The sequence below is a fragment of the Lynx canadensis genome, chromosome A2 (assembly GCF_007474595.2).
Source record: "Lynx canadensis isolate LIC74 chromosome A2, mLynCan4.pri.v2, whole genome shotgun sequence".
NCBI classification, from domain to species: domain Eukaryota; kingdom Metazoa; phylum Chordata; class Mammalia; order Carnivora; family Felidae; genus Lynx; species Lynx canadensis.
The window spans coordinates 31,564,364-31,581,640 of NC_044304.2; the positions used below are offsets into that span (position 1 = coordinate 31,564,364).

At 49.6% G+C, this 17,277-nt stretch overlaps 1 protein-coding gene across 2 annotated transcripts in view; it reads right to left on the bottom strand.

Moving 5' to 3' along the window:
• Positions 1 to 17,277, bottom strand: part of PRICKLE2 (prickle planar cell polarity protein 2) — a 160,959-nt gene that overhangs the window by 34,064 nt on the left and 109,618 nt on the right. For both annotated transcript variants that reach the window (XM_030307171.1, XM_030307170.1), the window contains exons 6-7: positions 14,686 to 14,872; positions 8,795 to 9,670 (exon numbers count right to left, since the gene is read on the bottom strand). In XM_030307171.1, coding sequence (XP_030163031.1) covers positions 8,795 to 9,670; positions 14,686 to 14,872 — 1,063 coding nt within the window. The remainder of the gene's footprint in view (positions 1 to 8,794; positions 9,671 to 14,685; positions 14,873 to 17,277) is intronic.

The following is a 17,277-nucleotide window of genomic DNA, read 5'->3' on the forward strand; positions in this document are numbered from 1 at the left end:
AGCTGGTGTATTTTCCCTATTTTTATCTTAATTTTTCTCTTGTACATTTTCCTAGCTGCTCATATGTTAAAAAATAAACCATAAAAACCTGAGTTTCAAAGCCATTTTCAAGTGGGGATGGGAGCTATATCATTTCCCTTTGTGAGATTCTCAAATGCAAAAGTTCCAAGAGAAATGTACAGGTTCTTTAAAAATCTACTCTAGAAAATGTTGAACTCATCTGAAGAGCCCATCAGCCCCCTGCCTCCACCCTGGACCCATTTTCCAGTGTTGCCTTTTCAGTATTGAAATGAGTAAAATCAGCAATCTTTCCTCTCCTGTCAGCAACCACGGTTACTTACTCTGGGTATAGATGACTGCTCACGCCCAAGGAGGTTATAAATAAGCCTCCTGAATGGTTATTAGAAACCAGGACACCGGAAAAATTTCTCCGAAACCAGAAAACATCAGACAGACTATGACCTAGAGCAGGCATGCATCAGTCATTCCGGGGGAGCTCCGTCCTGACTGGTCTGTCCATTGCTCCCTGTCTCGCTCACCTGGCTCTGAGAATATCCTCTGCTTCCACACATACCACAAAACTGACCCCAAAAGAGAAACGTGAGATGAACAGATTCTGCTACGATGTTCATTCTGCTGGTTTTCATCTGGCCCCTGGTCTGTGAGTCTGGTTCAGAGCCATGAAGTACCAGCAAGAGGAGGCAGCTTCCCTAAGGAACACGGAGAAATTCACCCTGCGGGATCAAGTCAGAAACCTGAATCACATTCTCAACGCTGAGCAGAGGGTTTGGGCTCTGTCCAGTCGGCGCCTTGAAAACATCTCCTTGCTGGCCCGAATCGCCTACCTTAGAGTCACCACAGGGACGTGCCCCTTTGTCTCCAGAAAGCCATGGCTAATATGCCTGACGGACATCTGACGTCAAGTTCGCATGACAGGGACAGAAGTTCCTTCTGGAGGAAGGAACCAGATGCGGGGTCAGTCCCAGAAGGATGGGATGCCAATGACACGGGGCTGTTTACTTCCTTACAGCACAGGGAAGGTGTGCTTTTGAAGCACATTTCCTTTGAAGCTACTACCTTGATTTCTCTTTGAAAAGCCCATCTCTATTTTCAGGTCCCGCAGTACGAATGGGCTTAACCCCACTGCCTCAGGCCCCGGGGATGGGTGCGCGACTCCGAACGAACGGACCAATCAGAGCCATCATTCCTTGGCTCCTCCCACCACAGCGGTTAAAAGAATTGTTAGGTGACACAAGTTGGGCAAATGAGACTCAGATGAGCTCCCATTCCCCTTCAACTGGTGCTAATGGATGTTAGTCAGCCTAGAGCTGCCGATAGTCATCTCCACCACCCTGGGAAGAGCCCGCCTGAGAATGAAGCCAGACGGTGGGGAGAAAACAAGAACCAAGAGAAGAAAAGAAGGACATCATTTAGGCACCTGGATCCAGCTGTTCCAAGAACCAAAATTCTGCGACATTTGTAGTCACTTGATTAAAAACAAAACAAAACAACAAGAAACTTATTTGTTTACACCAGTCAAGGTGGGATTCTGACACTTGGAAACCAGAGTTCTGTAATTCCCGAGAAGAAAGACAATTCCAATGCATTTTCCAAGTAGCTGCCAAGCTGGCCCTGAGGCCAACGGGCAGGACTCTCGGTTTGCTAATCTGTAATTCCAGACTGAGCCACCCGTCCTTCTCAATGGAGGGAACGAACAAAGGATCTGGGCCGTGCAATTTATGAGCACGACTGAGGTGTGGCCACTCAAGTTCGGGCGCCAGCTGGTTGGGAGGTTTTACCCAACAATTTAAATAAAGAAATTGGGGTAGAGGATGCGTATCCAAGCTATGCAGAAGAAAAGGAGAAATGTTCCTGCCCAGCATTAAATATAGAAATGTTCTGCATTACAAGGATTAAAAAACATTTCAGACATTCTTGGTAAAGGGAGCTGTTCCAGTTGTTGCTTCAGAGCCCCACACTGTCGTGTCTCATTCTCTTCCAGTTTGCCTGCAATGCTAAAAAGTCACCCCAGGACCCCTAGCAATCAATAGGTCTCGGTGTTGCACAACGAAGCGTCCCTTGTCAAGCTGTGTCGGTAACAGATGTGTGGAGGTGCCACAACAGTGCAACACCGATCAAGGACAGCAGGAAGCCCTTTTGGACTATCTCTGCTGTGTCTCTACTTACCCAGGCCAACGGCGCATGTGCTTTCGGCTGATGCTGTGATTTTTGGGTCAAAAATCACAGAGTAGGCAAACTTATACACATTTCTAGGTTTTCGATTCGATCTTCTTCTGTCCCTCAGGACCCCTTCCCCCAGGGGCACTGTAAAATGCCAATTTCCTCTCCTAGGTCATCATCACATCCATCCTCTTCTTTCATTCAGTCTCCACTGTTGTTTACACTGTGGACCTTCTTGCAGGCCTTTATTCTTGCCACACATTCCTACCACAGGGCCTTTGCACATGCTGTTCTTGGTGCCTGGAATCATTCCCTTGTCCCTCAAGCATCACTTTTTCAGGATACCCTGTCTGACCTCCCTGATTCGCCTATACCCCTCTCAGCGCACATTTGCCACAATTTCATATCGTATAATTAGATGTTTACTATCTATTAAACGCCACGGGACTGAGAGGGGCAGGAAGGTAAGCCCCTTGTCTACTTTACCTCAGCAGTGCATCCCTAGCACCTTGCACAGGCCATGGCACCGACTTAATCATGTTATCAGCTAACGGCATTGAGCACTTAGGGGATATCAGGTACCGTCCTAAGTTCTTTGTAGGAATTAACTCAAGAATTCCCACAACAACCCTCTAAGGCGCTGCTGTCACTTCATTTCAAAGATGGGGACACTGAGTCACAGAAAAGATACGCCAGCTGCCCAAGGTCACATAGGTATTAAAGCACGAAGTCCAATCTCCACCTCTGGCAGACTGGTCTACTGTCTGTGCCCTCATTCACGCTGCTGTACCTCACGGGGGAGGCGCTCGTACCACACTGGCAGGCAGAATGAACGAACGAACGAATGCACACAGACCTTCCTTTCTTTCCTCCATCCACATCTGCATTTGCTTCCTTTAGGCCCCAGCTCTGCCTGACCCAGCCACTCCTGTGGCATGTGGCTGGTCCTCAAGGCAGAGCCGCGTTCCCAGCCACATTGGTTGCTACACACCAGGGCCCTTGGCGGGGGACCAGCTGACCGTCTGCAGTTGTCCTTGGGTGGGGCCTCTGCCTGAGGCAACCAGTCCCCATGGGAACTCTGCTCTGCACCTGGCCCAGGCGTGACCTGAACCGTGGCCCTGACTCGCACTCCAGCCTCTCTCTCCATTCTGTGGGCGCCTCCTGCCAGGGGCCAACCCTTGGACAATCTGCACTTGTCTCCGTGGTCTTTAAGTGCCTCTGACCCAAGCAGGTCGCCTTGGACTGCCAGCTTGGCTCCTGCCCTGCCAGGGCCAGACAGACATCAACAACCTGGCTATGGCAGGAAGAGAAATCCTTATCTTTCCAGATACGGTCATTGTGCAAATCCTGATCGTGACCATGACCCTACCTGTGAGGACTGTAACAGAGAGGTTAAGAGCAAGGGCTTTGCAGACCATCACACCCAAGTTCGGGTTCCGTTGTCAGTGGTGACCACGGGGAGGTCACGACTTCTGTGCACTTGAGAGTACTTAACTGTAAAATGGGGTAAATCATCAGACTTATCTCACAGGGCTATTATGAGGATTTAAAGAGACGCTATATGTGAGATCATCATCATGTCAGACCACACTCTGTGGTCTCGTGGTTGTCCTTGGCCACTCTTATCACCACCATCCACATGTGCCATGGTATGCTGATTAAGGACCCAGGCCTGCAGCTACAATGCCCAAATTTGAATCGTGCTCCTTCACTTCCCAGCTCTGTGGTCCTGAGCTATACATAGGCTCTCCGTGTCTCACTTATGTCATCTATGAAATGGGCAAATCAACAGTGGGATACTGAAAGGGCGGGCCTACGCCGGCCAACTCCATCTTGTTCTGTCCCCTTCACCTAGACCACGCCTCCTCTCCTTGAGTAACCTCCCTCTCACCCATTCAAACTTCCTGATCAAAACACGCCCAGCAACCTGCGTAACAGGACTCTGACCCTTCCCCAGCCAATCGGCCGAGGCCACGCCCCTTCCCCAGCCAATCGGCTGCCCCTAGACCCCTATAAAACCTTTGTGCTTTTGAAACTCGCTCTCTCTCCCTGGTATCTCACCGCTGCGTCGGTGCAGGTAGGGGATTGAGCTTGAGCTAGCTCGAATAAAGGCTCTTTTGCTTTTGCATCGGACTCGGCTCCCTGGTGGTCTTTGGGGATCACGAATTCTGGGCATAACAATACTAGAAGTTCACATAAGCCCTTAGAACTGTGGCTAGTACAGGACCAACACCCAATAATGTCAGTTGCCGGTGACGCTGTTACGGCTATCTGCGAAACTGTGATCACCCAAGGCTGTAAGCTGCTTGGGAGGGACGTTTAGGCAACGGCAGAGTTCGAGAGCTTCTGCAACCTACAACCTACTTCCAGTTCCACACAATGCTATTATAAATGGCGACCGTGCTCGCCTGACTCACTCTGTGTGAGCGTAAGGGATGGACTGCGTTTTCCAAGGAGAAGGGACAGTATGCTCCTGGTTGTAAACAAATCAGTAGGTGTCAAAGCCAGATTTAATGCTGGCAAGCCACTGCGGCTGTTTTTCCAGATCGGTTCAAAGGAAAAATGCTGTCTACGAAAAGATCATGCTTCGTGCCAGATTAAACACTACAGACTTTTTCAATAACATGATTTATTGACCATGGAGGAAAAAAAAAAAAAAATCCGTCATCCTGAAAGCTAGCTTTCACCTAAGGATCAAGGCTTTTTGACAAAGCCTTCTATGACACATACCTGTTACTCACGGACTGGGGTTCCAGGATTTAAAGACACACGGTTCTGAGCACTGCCTTCTTTTGAGAATCTTCTAGCAAAATTTAAACGCCAACAGTGGGCGTTGGCAACAAAATGACCGACTTTTCCAAGTCTAGTAAATATCATGGCTTTGGGGTGTGTGTGTGTGAATGTGTGTGTACGTGTGTGCAACACTGGATCTGGAAGGCTATTTAAGCTTTGCCCCAGTGACCAAGGAGGAAGCAGTGTTTCGAATATTAGCTGCAATCTTTCTTCCACGCTGCTGTGTCTGACAGATCTATGGAAACACAGGGGCACAAAATACATTTCTTCAGTTCCCTACTTCTCAGGCTCTCCACATGCTGGTTTAAAAAAAGAGGATCCCACAGGAACGTTCTCAAACCTGAAAATGCAAACCCGCACAGCTGGTGGGAGCTGGGAGATGTCAGTAACCAAAACACTCTTAGAGGCCAAAACTGTGCACCAGTATGTTTGGGAGAAGAATGAAATAGTAACAAAAAGTATCAGGTAGCCATTACAGAAGGTCTTACGTGTCACAGACTACATTAACAAGTTTAAACGCATGATCACGTAATTCACCCAAAAACACAATGAAGGAAGTACTGTTATTTACCAAATTCCCTGGATGAGGTAAGGAGCCTTAGACAATGTAAGCAATTTGTTCACACAGCTCCCACGTGAGGAACGCTGGATGTGAACTTGTAACCCCAAAACGTCAGCTGTCAGTCTGAACACGGGGGCTCATGTGAGAATTTCCAAAGAGACAAACGATGGGCTTAAAAGTGTGCCCATCCTACAAGCTCACGTCTGCCATCTGTGCCGTCCAACAGAGTGGCTGTGAGCTCCGTGTGGCTACCGAAATCAAATGCAATTTCAAATTCTGCTGCTTAAACTGTTGTTGAACACTTAACATGTGGCTAGTGCAGCCGATGGCCTGAAATTTCAGTTTCATTTAATTTTCATTACTTGAAATTTCAACAGTCTCATGTGGCTATGGCCTCCATTGGACAGTGCTGATGGTGGAATTGTTTTTGCTGTATCAGACATGGTTCAGGGATGCTTCACCAAAATCTCACAAACAGTGGGGCATGAGGGGCTCTGCCCAAGGGCCCAGAGAAAATCATGGGGATAAATTCTGTGTCTCTTCTCTAGGATCAGAGACAGTATGTTCTTCAAACACAATCACGTGGCCTTTCCAATATCCCCAACGCCCAGATCTCCTGACTTTCTCCTAAGTCACAGCATGAGGACAATAAAGTCACAAGAGACAAACCCAAGAACAACTGTTCTCAGACGCTGGTTGCATCAGCTTCAGCTTCAGCGGGGGCGGGGTGGGGGGAGGGGCGGCTGGTTGAAAAGCAGGTTCCTGGGTCCCGCCTCCCCTGGGCCTGGGGGGAGGCCTTGGGTTCCATGTCTGAAACAAGCAGCCAATGTAGATTTCAATGCAAGTGGTCTAGCTTCAGAGGCTGAATTGCATATTTATCTCCTGGCCTCTTAAATAATTATAGCATATGAAGTTTTCGAGAATAGCACAAACTGGGCTGGAAGCCAGACAGTCATCACTCTGCACTAACTGCTCACTTCTATGACATCGGGCAAGGTGCTTAGTCACTGAGGCCTCATTTTTGTTTCATCTGAAACAAAATACTTGCTATTTGTCCTCTAGGACAAATGAGAGCACAAATGTGAGAGCATTTGAGAGGGATAAGGGCTTAAAAACACACTGCATAGACATCCTATGAGTTAGAGAGATGTTTTGCTTGTCTCGCAGAGTTTAAATAGGTTCCACATTTAAAAAAATCCACATTTTTAACTTGTCTGGAGAAAGTGGAATGGTTGGCAATTTGGTACGATTAGGAACATGGCTCTGGGGTCATAGGCACAGGTTCAAGCCCCCACTTGACTTTTTAAAAGCTGGGTGACTTTGGGCAAACGGTTCAACTTCTCTGTGCTTCAGTTTCAACTCTGAAATGATAATCTTTTTGTTTAAAAAAATTTTTTTTTAAACATTTATTTATCATTGAGAGACAGAGAGACACAGAGCGTGAGCAGGGGAGGGGTAGAGGGAGGGGGAGACACAGAATCTGAAGCAGGCTCCAGGCTCTGAGCTGTCAGCACAGAGCCCGACACGGGGATCGAACTCACAAACGGTGAGATCATGACCTGAGCCGAAGTCGGTGGCCCAACCGACTGAGCCAGCCAGGCACCCCTGAAATGATAACCTTAATAGTATATCCACCTCAGAAGGCTGTGAGGGTTGAATTAAGTAAGCTAATATAAAGTGCTCAGAACAAAGTCTGGCACATGGTAAGAGCTATAGAATCGCTAGTTGAAGAAATAAATATCTTTGCACATGGCCACCACAGCTGGAGCTGAGCGCTGGCTGTCATCGCCAGATAGGGTTGACGTGCACATGTTTATCACAAGCTCCACCAAGAACCATTTGACGATGGGGTCCCTGATGGAAGGGGTAGACATGTGTCTCCCTCCTTGGGTGTTCTGCCCATGAGGGGCAGACACACTTAGTGCGTCTCAGAAAAGGACTTCTCAGTTATCCATGGTGAAGGACCCGTTTTTTATTTTTAGTCCATTGCAGACAGACATGTGGTCCTTCTGAGCAAGACTGACACACAGCACATGCGACATACAACTCACTCATGGCTTCCACAACACCGACTGGTCTGTACCTGCACCGATAAGACAAGCCCACTGAGCATGCATGTGGATGTTGTGGCAATGTCCAATTGTTCTAAGAGTTTCTTTTTTTTAAATTTTTTTTTTCAACGTTTTATTTTATTTTTGGGACAGAGAGAGACAGAGCATGAACGGGGGAGGGGCAGAGAGAGAGGGAGACACAGATTCGGAACCAGGCTCCAGGCTCCGAGCCGTCAGCCCAGAGTCTGATGCGGGGCTCGAACTCACGGACCGCGAGATCGTGACCTGGCTGAAGTCGGACGCTTAACCGACTGCGCCACCCAGGCGCCCCTAAACGTTGTCATTTTCAGTACGTATCTCACGGCGGACTGTGGCTAGCTTCCTTCCTCAGACTACGCTTTGAGTAGTGCCATCTCAGAGAACATCTCCATCAGTCTTCACATGCACGCAAACTAGCTGGACAGCTTGGCTGGAGAAAGCAGGCCTCGAATTTAATCTCTCTCACGCTCTCCCCCTCTTCTGTCCTTTTCAGCCTGCCTGCCCTCTGCTGTCTATCCATATTTCTTTTGCCTCTATCCACACATCAAAATGAGCTCCCTAATGAGATACTGGGGTTCAGAAAAGCCTTGGAAGCTGTTGTGGATGCTCCGGTGTCTCAAGCATTACCCAGCTTTGTGAGTACCATCCCCAGCTCACAGCTGCCTCTGCTTCTGAATGTTGTCTTTGGCCAATAGCACCTGCCGTGTCCCATGCCCACATCCTCCACAACCTCATCCCCAGGCTGTCCTCCAGCAGCCCAAAGCCAGTGACCGAAGGACATGGTGGCGTGGGATGACAGCCACTTTGTCGCAAGAGGGAAGCAAACGTACGATGCAACTCAGCCTCCAGAGCCCCCGTGGGATCAGGGTGAAGTCAGATTCCAGCCCAGAGCTGGAGTCTTCGCCTGGCCCCTCCTGCCGCCCTGGGCCCTCACTGTGCCTCCCCTTCCCTGGGAGCACGCCCTGAACATGCCACAGGCGTCTGCACCCGTCTCAGGCTCTGCTTATAGGGAATGCGTTCAAAGACAGAAGCCATCTGAAACTGGGGTCCCCCTTCCTCGACAATCTGTTGGAGGAGGGCACGTGGCAGGAACATGAAAGTCCTGAAGACCAGCATCTGGTCACCCAGAGACTACCTCTGCTCTGTTTGCCAGGTGAAGAGGACCTACCTGTTGCATTCGACAGGGCCAGTGATTCCATGGAGCCAGGAGGGGTCTGCTCTGTGGGCGTCACGTCCTCGGTATATTTCAGGGAACTGATTGGATGGCGGGTCCGACACTGCTGAGTAGATATGCCCCCTTCCTCTTCCTCCTCCTCCTCTTCGTATTTGGGGACTGGGATGCTGCCTCGGGTTTCACTAAAGCTCTGACTGGACATATCGCTGTAGCTCTCCTGGGATCTCAGCCTTCCCGGGTAATAGTCCTCACGGCATTCCTTCATGAAGCTGCCGCCGTGCCCCTTCATGGCCAGTGATGAGCTCCTCTTGGGGTTGCTGAAGTGCTTGCCCCACATGTCGGGCTGGGCCCCAGCCCCCTGCCCTCCCGGACTGTAGGAAGTTCTGAGGTTGCACTGGCTGAGAAGCTGCAGAGGACTCTGGGACTGGTTCTGCTCCATCTTGTTCCCGTAATGGTAGGACTCGTCCCGGCTCCTCCAAATGGGGTCCCGGCTGAGGCTGGGCGTCTGGCTGGACAGGCTGAGCAGTTCCATCTGCAGCGACAGGGGGTCCACGTCGGCCGACAGCCGGTTGGAGCCCACCTGCAGCTGGCTGTGCTGGTTCAGCATGGGCTCCTCCGTCTTGCCCTTGTTCTTGCCGATTTTGGCACTGCGCCGGGACTCCTTGGCCCTGGCGTTCTGGAAGGCCGAATCGGATGAGTCAGAGCCATTGGGGTCCTCCCCGGCGCTGCAGGCCCGTGAGCAGAATATCTGGCCCTGCTTTGGGAGGAACGGCCGCCCCAGGAGGGACTTCTTGCAGTGAGCACAGCAGAAACAGGTCTCGGTGGCATGCCAGTGTTGGCCATCGTAGGTCATCTGACCTTGGTCGATCCCTGGGGATAGAGGAGACACGGGAGAGAGGCTGACAAGCTGCTCAGAGCCCTGTATCACCGTGTGAAACACACAGCATCCTGGTTTGGCTCAGGGTTCCAAACACAACAGAATAAACTATCAGCAGATCCATAATCAGGACCTCACACGAACGGTATTCATGTCCTATCAGGAGAGCCCCCTGGTTCCACCAATCAGCTGCCTCTGAACTCATCTGCTCCGAGCAGAGAAAATCTAGATCCAAGGGACGTGCGCATGGATCCTTCCACCTGGGATACATTCTCCCAGACAAAATAGCACTAATGACACTAACACACGCTTTCAGTGCTTTGCGTGTATGTAAACTCCTTTGACCCCTCCACTGTAATGAGGTAGGTTTCTAGTATCATTTCCATTTTTCAGACGAGGACGCAGGGATACGGGAAGGGTAAATAACTTGCCTAACTTAATACAACTAGGAATCACAGGTGAGATGTGTATCCACAAGCCTTGCTCCTAACCATGACATTGATACTTTCTCTTTCACTCTACTTGGGGGTCTGCTCAAACGCCAACTCCTTGGAGACGTCCTCCTGTACACCTGAGGGCATCCTCTCCACCGTTCTTTACCCGGACCTGCTGGATTTTTCTTCACAGCACGAACTGTGCTAGACATTGAAGCACTCCACATGTACAGCTGTTTGTTAATTCTCTCCCCACCCCTCCCAAACGAAGTTCTAGGAGAAGAGGTTCATTAATTTTCTGTGGCATGTCCAGGAACACAGCCTGATGTACCAGAAGGGCTCTTTATACACTGAATGGATGAACTGAACCCCATACCGGCATAGGCCATTCAGATGAAGAGATCGCTGTAACAGTTCAGTGGAAAAGAAAAAAGTAGATTTCAACACTCGGCAAGGAAACGCTTGGGTGTGGTTCGCCAAAGATATCCTCCATAAGCATGCACACCCTTTCCTTAATATCATCAGGGAAGGAAGAAACACATTTCCTCCCCATGCCAGGGCCGTCCCTGGTTTGCATAATCCTGTTACACCTGCCCTACAGGAACCTCCCAGAGCCCCAAGAGTTCTTCCTTCTCAGCATCTCTTCTGCCCCTTGCTGGTTCTAGGGCTTCATCCCCCTGTGGGACACCATCTTCTCACCCCCCTTGGGCCATGAGCTTTGGGCAGGGCTAAAGCCACTCCTGGACCTAGCAATGGCCAGTAAAGAACTGTATCTCCTACCCCAGAGACTGCGGCAGAGGTGGGCACATGACTTGCACTAGTGCAATGCCAGAGTCACCTGGGACTGTTGCTAAGACAGTGATGTATGGAGGCTCTCTTTTGACAGCAGCTGCTAAGCTGGCAGAATGGAAGTCTGGACACGTTGGGGTCCCCCCTCCTGTGGGGTGAGCCTGTGGAGTATGCAGTTACCGTGGGATGGAAGGGGGCCTTTGCAAGCCTCCTGCTTTCTGATTATAAAAATCTTCCCAGAAACATAGTAGTACTAATTCGGCTGATAGTCCTGAACCTGGACTTCCCAGGAATAACTTCGGGAGACTTGTCTAGAGAGGTGGAAACAAGAAACCAGAGAACAAACTCTACCCAGAAGAAGAGAAAGGCAAGAACAAAGGGCAAAAGGCAAAACAGCTGTCCCAGCCTCCCATGCTCTCTCCCACCTACCTTTATATCCCTGGAGCCCAGGGAGAGAGAGAGAGGCACAAGGCAATTCCTCTCCTATGAGCTTCGCCCCAAACTAAGGGGTCTCTGTTTATTTGGGAGTCTGGCTCTAGAGACTAAGAAGGGAGTTTTAGAGGGACAGGAGCAGCCACAAAGTCGGCTCTAAGGCCAAAGGGCCACTGTGGGAATCAACCTGGCCTTCCCAGGCAGGAGAAGTGGTGGGCGGGGCTAGAGACAGGACCCAGAGCTGCTGGGCTCAGCCACATTTTCTCCGCAGGCTCCTGGGAGGAAGCAGGGCGGGCAGTACGGGGAGGCAGAACTCTGGAGCAGTACAGAGGGAGGCTTCAGGAGTCAGAGGAAGGAAGGTTCGCATCCCATTCCAGCTGGCTGGAAAGATGCCGAAGCCCATCTGCTGAGTTCCCGGCTGGCTCTGAGCTGCGTGACCCTGAGCGAGTGGCCTCAGTCCCCGCTGCAGTTAAAACCTCTGACCTCGCCCGGCTGCTATGAGTTAATACGCAGAGAGCGCTCACACCCGCGTCTGCTAGCTCCTCTCGCTCTTCTCCTCTTTTTATGTGGTCTTACTGCCCTTCGCCCTCCCCGCTCTGGGGGCCGCTGCCCGGACGCAGTCCACGAAAGAACGCCACGGCTGGCTCAGTCTGCCTTGCCCTCCCGCCTGGAGGCTGTGCTGGCATCCCGGCTGCCCTGCATCCCAAGCGGCCGCAGCCTTGCCCACTCCCTGTCGCAGGCACACAGGAAGCCCAGTTCCCGGATCTGTCCTCCACCAGCTGCCTCTCCGTGCTTCTGCAAGCAAGCGTGCTCAGATGTGGGCAGCAGGGGCCCCTTCTGGGGACGGGGCCTTGCAGAAAGGCTGGGCTGGGGTGGGGGGAGCAGAGGGGAGGCGGGTTACAAAGCGGCCCAGCAGGCAGCACAACGTGGTCCCTGATAAACATCCCTGATGTCAGAGGGTCCTCTGAACTGGTCCTGAACTCTAAACATCTGGAAGAGGGCTCTGCTCTTCCACATCTAAGCGCTCCTCTTTAATTCCCCCCTCTAAGCCCCCATAAGCCCTTCTCGGAGGGTGTGTGTGTCTATTGCCTGCTACAGCCTCGGTCTGTTCGTAGGACTGTTTACTCTGCTGTGCGCAGGCAAAAGTACTGTTGCCCTAGCAACGGCTGCCTGATGCAGGGTCCACTCGGAGCGGCTGTATAAATATGGAATATTTGTGTAATATGGTCAGAGCAAAGCACCAGGAGACGGTGGTCTGCATGATATACAGAGCACACCCTTCTGCTGTTGCAGGAAAATTAGGTTTCACAGAAAAGTAGATTTCGAAAAAAAAAAAAAAATCAGGGACAGCATTTTAACTGCAGCAGTGAGAATACTATGGGCCTCAGAGGTCCCCTTTTCTGGTAAAACACTGATGCCTTTTTACGCATTTAAGACGGAAGGAGAAGGGAATGCCAATCAACGTCTCAGATAGCTAGGAGAGAGAAAGAGAAGAGGACAGAGGGCCCTTCTGCGGGGGGTACAGACAGATTTTCTCTCTTCCAAGTTGCTGAGCAAAAATCCTAAGGGGCAGTTTCTGGAGAAGCTTTTGAACTTCAAAGGAAAGGGACAGAAGACACAGCAACACCAGTGGGGGGGGGGGGGTGTATCATGGCTGCAGGTAAGCTGTTTATCTGTACACTCAGCACCTCTCCTCTGAGCAAGTGCCGACTGGCAGACCCAGAATCCACAGCGACAAATGCTGGGTTCAAAAGCTGCACCATTTTCCTCTGACGCACCCCACCCTGTCCGTCCTCACATGGCCAGCCACCTGTCCAAATCAAACTCCCCATTTCCTAACTCTCAGCATAAAGGCAAGCCCGTTTCCCTGTTTTGATCTCGCGAGAAGTGACGGTTACTGGGTTCTTGGCTGAAGCACCAGGCCTTGAGGCGGTGAGGCCTTGAGGGGTTGGGGGAAGGTGGGTTTGCACGGCGCCAGGCCCCGGGAAGGGAAGAGTGCCGGATGATATGGCTGCATAGCAAGGTTGAACCCTGAGCCCGGTGGGGACTCCAGCTCAGAAAGGCCTCATGGAGGCAGGCCTGAGTCCCGTGGGACGGATTGCCCAACAACAAAGGACCGCCGAGCACACAGTAGGTGCCTTGTCCACAAAGCTGTGATTTTTACCAGCTCACAGAGCTCTCCCAACTAGTCGCTAATTTTTCATTTAAAAATGCCACTTGAGATGAAGCACGGAGACGAAATCAAACTCTTTCCGTTTCTGATATAATCTTCTAGGTGGGGCAAAAGGGGCGCCCAGACCGATTATCTCCACGTCTGCCCACTATAGGTAAGGAGCCGGCAGGTTCTGAGCAGATTTCTGGGAACTGCACAAGCCACAGGAAGAGCAGACTGCTAGTCTTACAGACACTCACCCACTGCCAACTCTTTCATTTTTCTTTTCAAAGGGTGGCTCATTCTCAAGGTGCCAGAACAGGCAAGTTGAACGAACAAGCCACAGACGCAGCGTGATCTGGAAGAGTGCTCAAGAGTTGAACAGACTGGTTATTTGCGAAGAGAAAATGATTCCCACCGTCTCAGATCTGCGGCTTAGTCGGGAGAGTTTAGAGCTTATCAGCTCTTTCAGGTTCTCTTGCTTTCTTTGTATTTGGCTGGGTCAGCTCTTGCTGATTTTTTTTTTTTTTTAAAGACGTGCTTGCCAGAAACCATTTGGTGTTCTTGACTGTCCCTTTCTACAAGAGGACTATTTTGGGTCCTCCCTCCATGGATCCTCAAGTTTTTCCAAGGAGGCTGTGGAAGACATCTGTTTTATCTTCTCCCTCTTGTTTTCCTTCCGGGACCACTCCCCCTCCCCTCGGTAGTGGGGCTGTACCTCACATAACCCCATCTCCGGGCTGGGCCTATGACTCAGGCAGACCAACTGAAACACCTGTGCTCTTGTTTCCAGGGTGGAACACATGACCCAACCGGGGATGATAAGGTTCCTATCTGGAGGAACTGATTCGGACGCGAAAACATCCACGGCCCCACTCCTTTCGAGAATGCAAGTGCCGAGACCATGTAGAAGTGGGGAGTCCTCTTGGCCAGCATGCGAAGACAGCTTGCTTTTTCACCGCCGCCAAGAGAAGGCGAGCTGAGCTGAGACACAAAGGACCCAAAACCCCAGACTTTGTCTGAGCCCTGAGCCACCCCTATCTGAAGCGAGCACGCTCTTTGGCCTCTCTAGTAACGGAGCCAAGAGATTCCCCTTTTTCAGTGAAGCCAGGGTGGGTCGGCCACAGGGACTGTAACTACACCAGACACCAAGGAGATCCAGGGGCAGGAGGACCAAGCTGAGCACCCGGGGCCGCCTCACCTATGTGTTGAGCACAGGTGTCGCAATATTCCGCGTACAGGGACTCGAAGCAGTGGCAACAGTAGGGCCTTCCCTCCTTCATGATGTAGCGCTGGCCGCCGAGCACTGTCTCGCACTCGAAGCAGCAAAAGTGTTTCATGTGCCAGTGCCGCCCCTCGGCTTCTGTGCATTCGTCTGCAAAGATGATCTAGAGATGGGGAAGCCAAATGATCAGTGGTTAAGACCCAGCTACGATAAGGCACTTTAAAGGACAACAGCTGTGGGGGCCCCAAACGAGAAGCATGGGAAAGCAGGTCCTTCCCACAAATCCCTCAATAAAAAACCTGGACGTATATGCATATTCTAGATCTTTATCAGTTGGGATGAGCCTACAGCACCACGAAACACAGTTTCTGGTCTGGCCAGGTATGAACTTAACCACATTTAATACGAGAAATCATGTTCTACCCTGAAGAATATGAAGCAAGACCAGAAACTGATAGCTCATGGGCACTCCAGATAACACATATATGTTTTATTTGGCGGATACACAATCTTTTTTAAAAACAGGAAATGTCACATTAACGCCTGAAATCCTGGTTTCTCTGTTGAAAACACAGCATTTAAGAAGAGGGATTGCTATTTCCAGGTGAGTGGTGAGTTCTCCAGCTCAGTCCTATTTTTCACCACTCACTGTTGTCTTAAAATGTGTCACCTTCACGGACAACACCTGCCTTGTCCTCAGAAGCACTTGTGTTTTGACCTCCAATATGGAATTTTTGAAATTTCAAAGCACAGATTTCAAAGCTTACTACAAACCACAATAATCAAGACAGTGTGGTGCTGGTATAAAAATAGACATACAGATCAATAGAAGAGAAATAAAAGTCCAGAAATAAAGCCAAACATTTATGGCCAAGTGATTATCAACAAAGACGCCAAGGACATTCAACGGGGAAAGAATAGTCTTTTCAGATGTGGCTGGGCCAGTTGGATAGCCACATGCAAAAGAATGAATCTGAGCTGTACACAAAAATTAATTCAAAAGGGATCAGAGACTTAATGAGCCAAATACGATAAAGTGCTTAAAAGAAAACACAAGTGTAAATATTCATGACCTTGGACCCAGGTTTCTTAGCTGTGACACTGAGAGTGTAAGCAACAAAAGAAAAAAACAGATATATTGGACTTCATCAGAATTAACAACTTCTGTGCTTCAAAGGACATCCTCAAAAATGTGAAATATAACCAGAGAATGGGAGACAATAGTTGCAAATCATGTATCTAGTAAGGAACTAGTATCCAGAATATACAAACAGCTCCACAATAAAAAGAAAAGCCACCCAATTAAAAAACAGGCAGAGGATTTGAATAGACATTTCAAAAAAAGAAGATACAAAAACAACGGATAAACATATGAAAAGATGCTCAACGTTATCACCCGTTATCACCCGTTAGGGATATACATAACCAAATCACAACGTGGCATTACTTCGTACACACTAAAATGAAAACAATGAAAAAGTAAGTGTTGAGGAAGATGTAGGGAAAGTGCAACACCATTCACTGACGGTGGGAATGTAAAACAGCATAGCTTCTCTGGACGAGAGTCTGGACTGCCTCAAAAAGTTAAACACAGAATTACGGTATGACCCAGCAATTCCGCTCCTGGGTATATGTTCAAGAAAACTGAAAAGATACATGCACACAAACACCTGCATATGCATGTTCATACACTACTGATCATAATAGTCAAAAAGTGGAAAGAACTTAAATGTCCATCAATGGACAAAGGGCTCAACAAAATGGGACGTATACACATGACTGAGTATTATTCAGCCCTGGGAAGGAATAAAGCACCATTACATGCTACAACGTGGATTAGCCCTGAAAACATGGCTCTAAACGAAAGAAGCCAGACACAAAAGATCCACTTATGTGGAATGTCCAGAATATATAAATGCACAGAGACAGAGAATAGACCAGCGGATGCCAGGGCTGGGGGAAGGGCGGGCGTGACCGCTAATAGATACAAAGTTTCTTTTTGGGTGATGAAAATGACCTAGGATTAGACAGCAGTGACAGGTGTACAACTCTGTGAATATACTAAAACCCACCAAATTGGACACCTATAAAGGGTGAATGAACCCTATGATGTGTGAATGACATCTCAATAAACAAAAGTTGCAAAACACTTAAATCATCGTATTCCTTGGCCATTAGATAACAGCAAGTGTTAGGAGCACAAATCTCCAGCAGGAGAAGAAACTGAGGCAAAGCGGCGGCCTGGAATTACAGAGGTGGAACTGAACTGGGTTTCCCAAATACCTCTCTAGAGGGCCTCTTTAGAACATCACCATTATTAGCATTAGAATCCAAATTACTTAAGGCTGGTCAACTTCCTCCTGGAGAAGGGAACCTCCCTAGGCACGTAGTGGACTAGGGCTGAACAAGGGCAGGGCTGCTTCCAGAGGCCCACATTGCTGTCTGCAAGGTCAGAACCAAAAATCCATTCTGTGTAGGAGGAAACCTCCATCCCAGAACGTTCCCCAAATTATTCCATAAAAGCGGTCAGGTTTAGAACATTCTCCTTTCTCCTCCAAACTTAAAAAA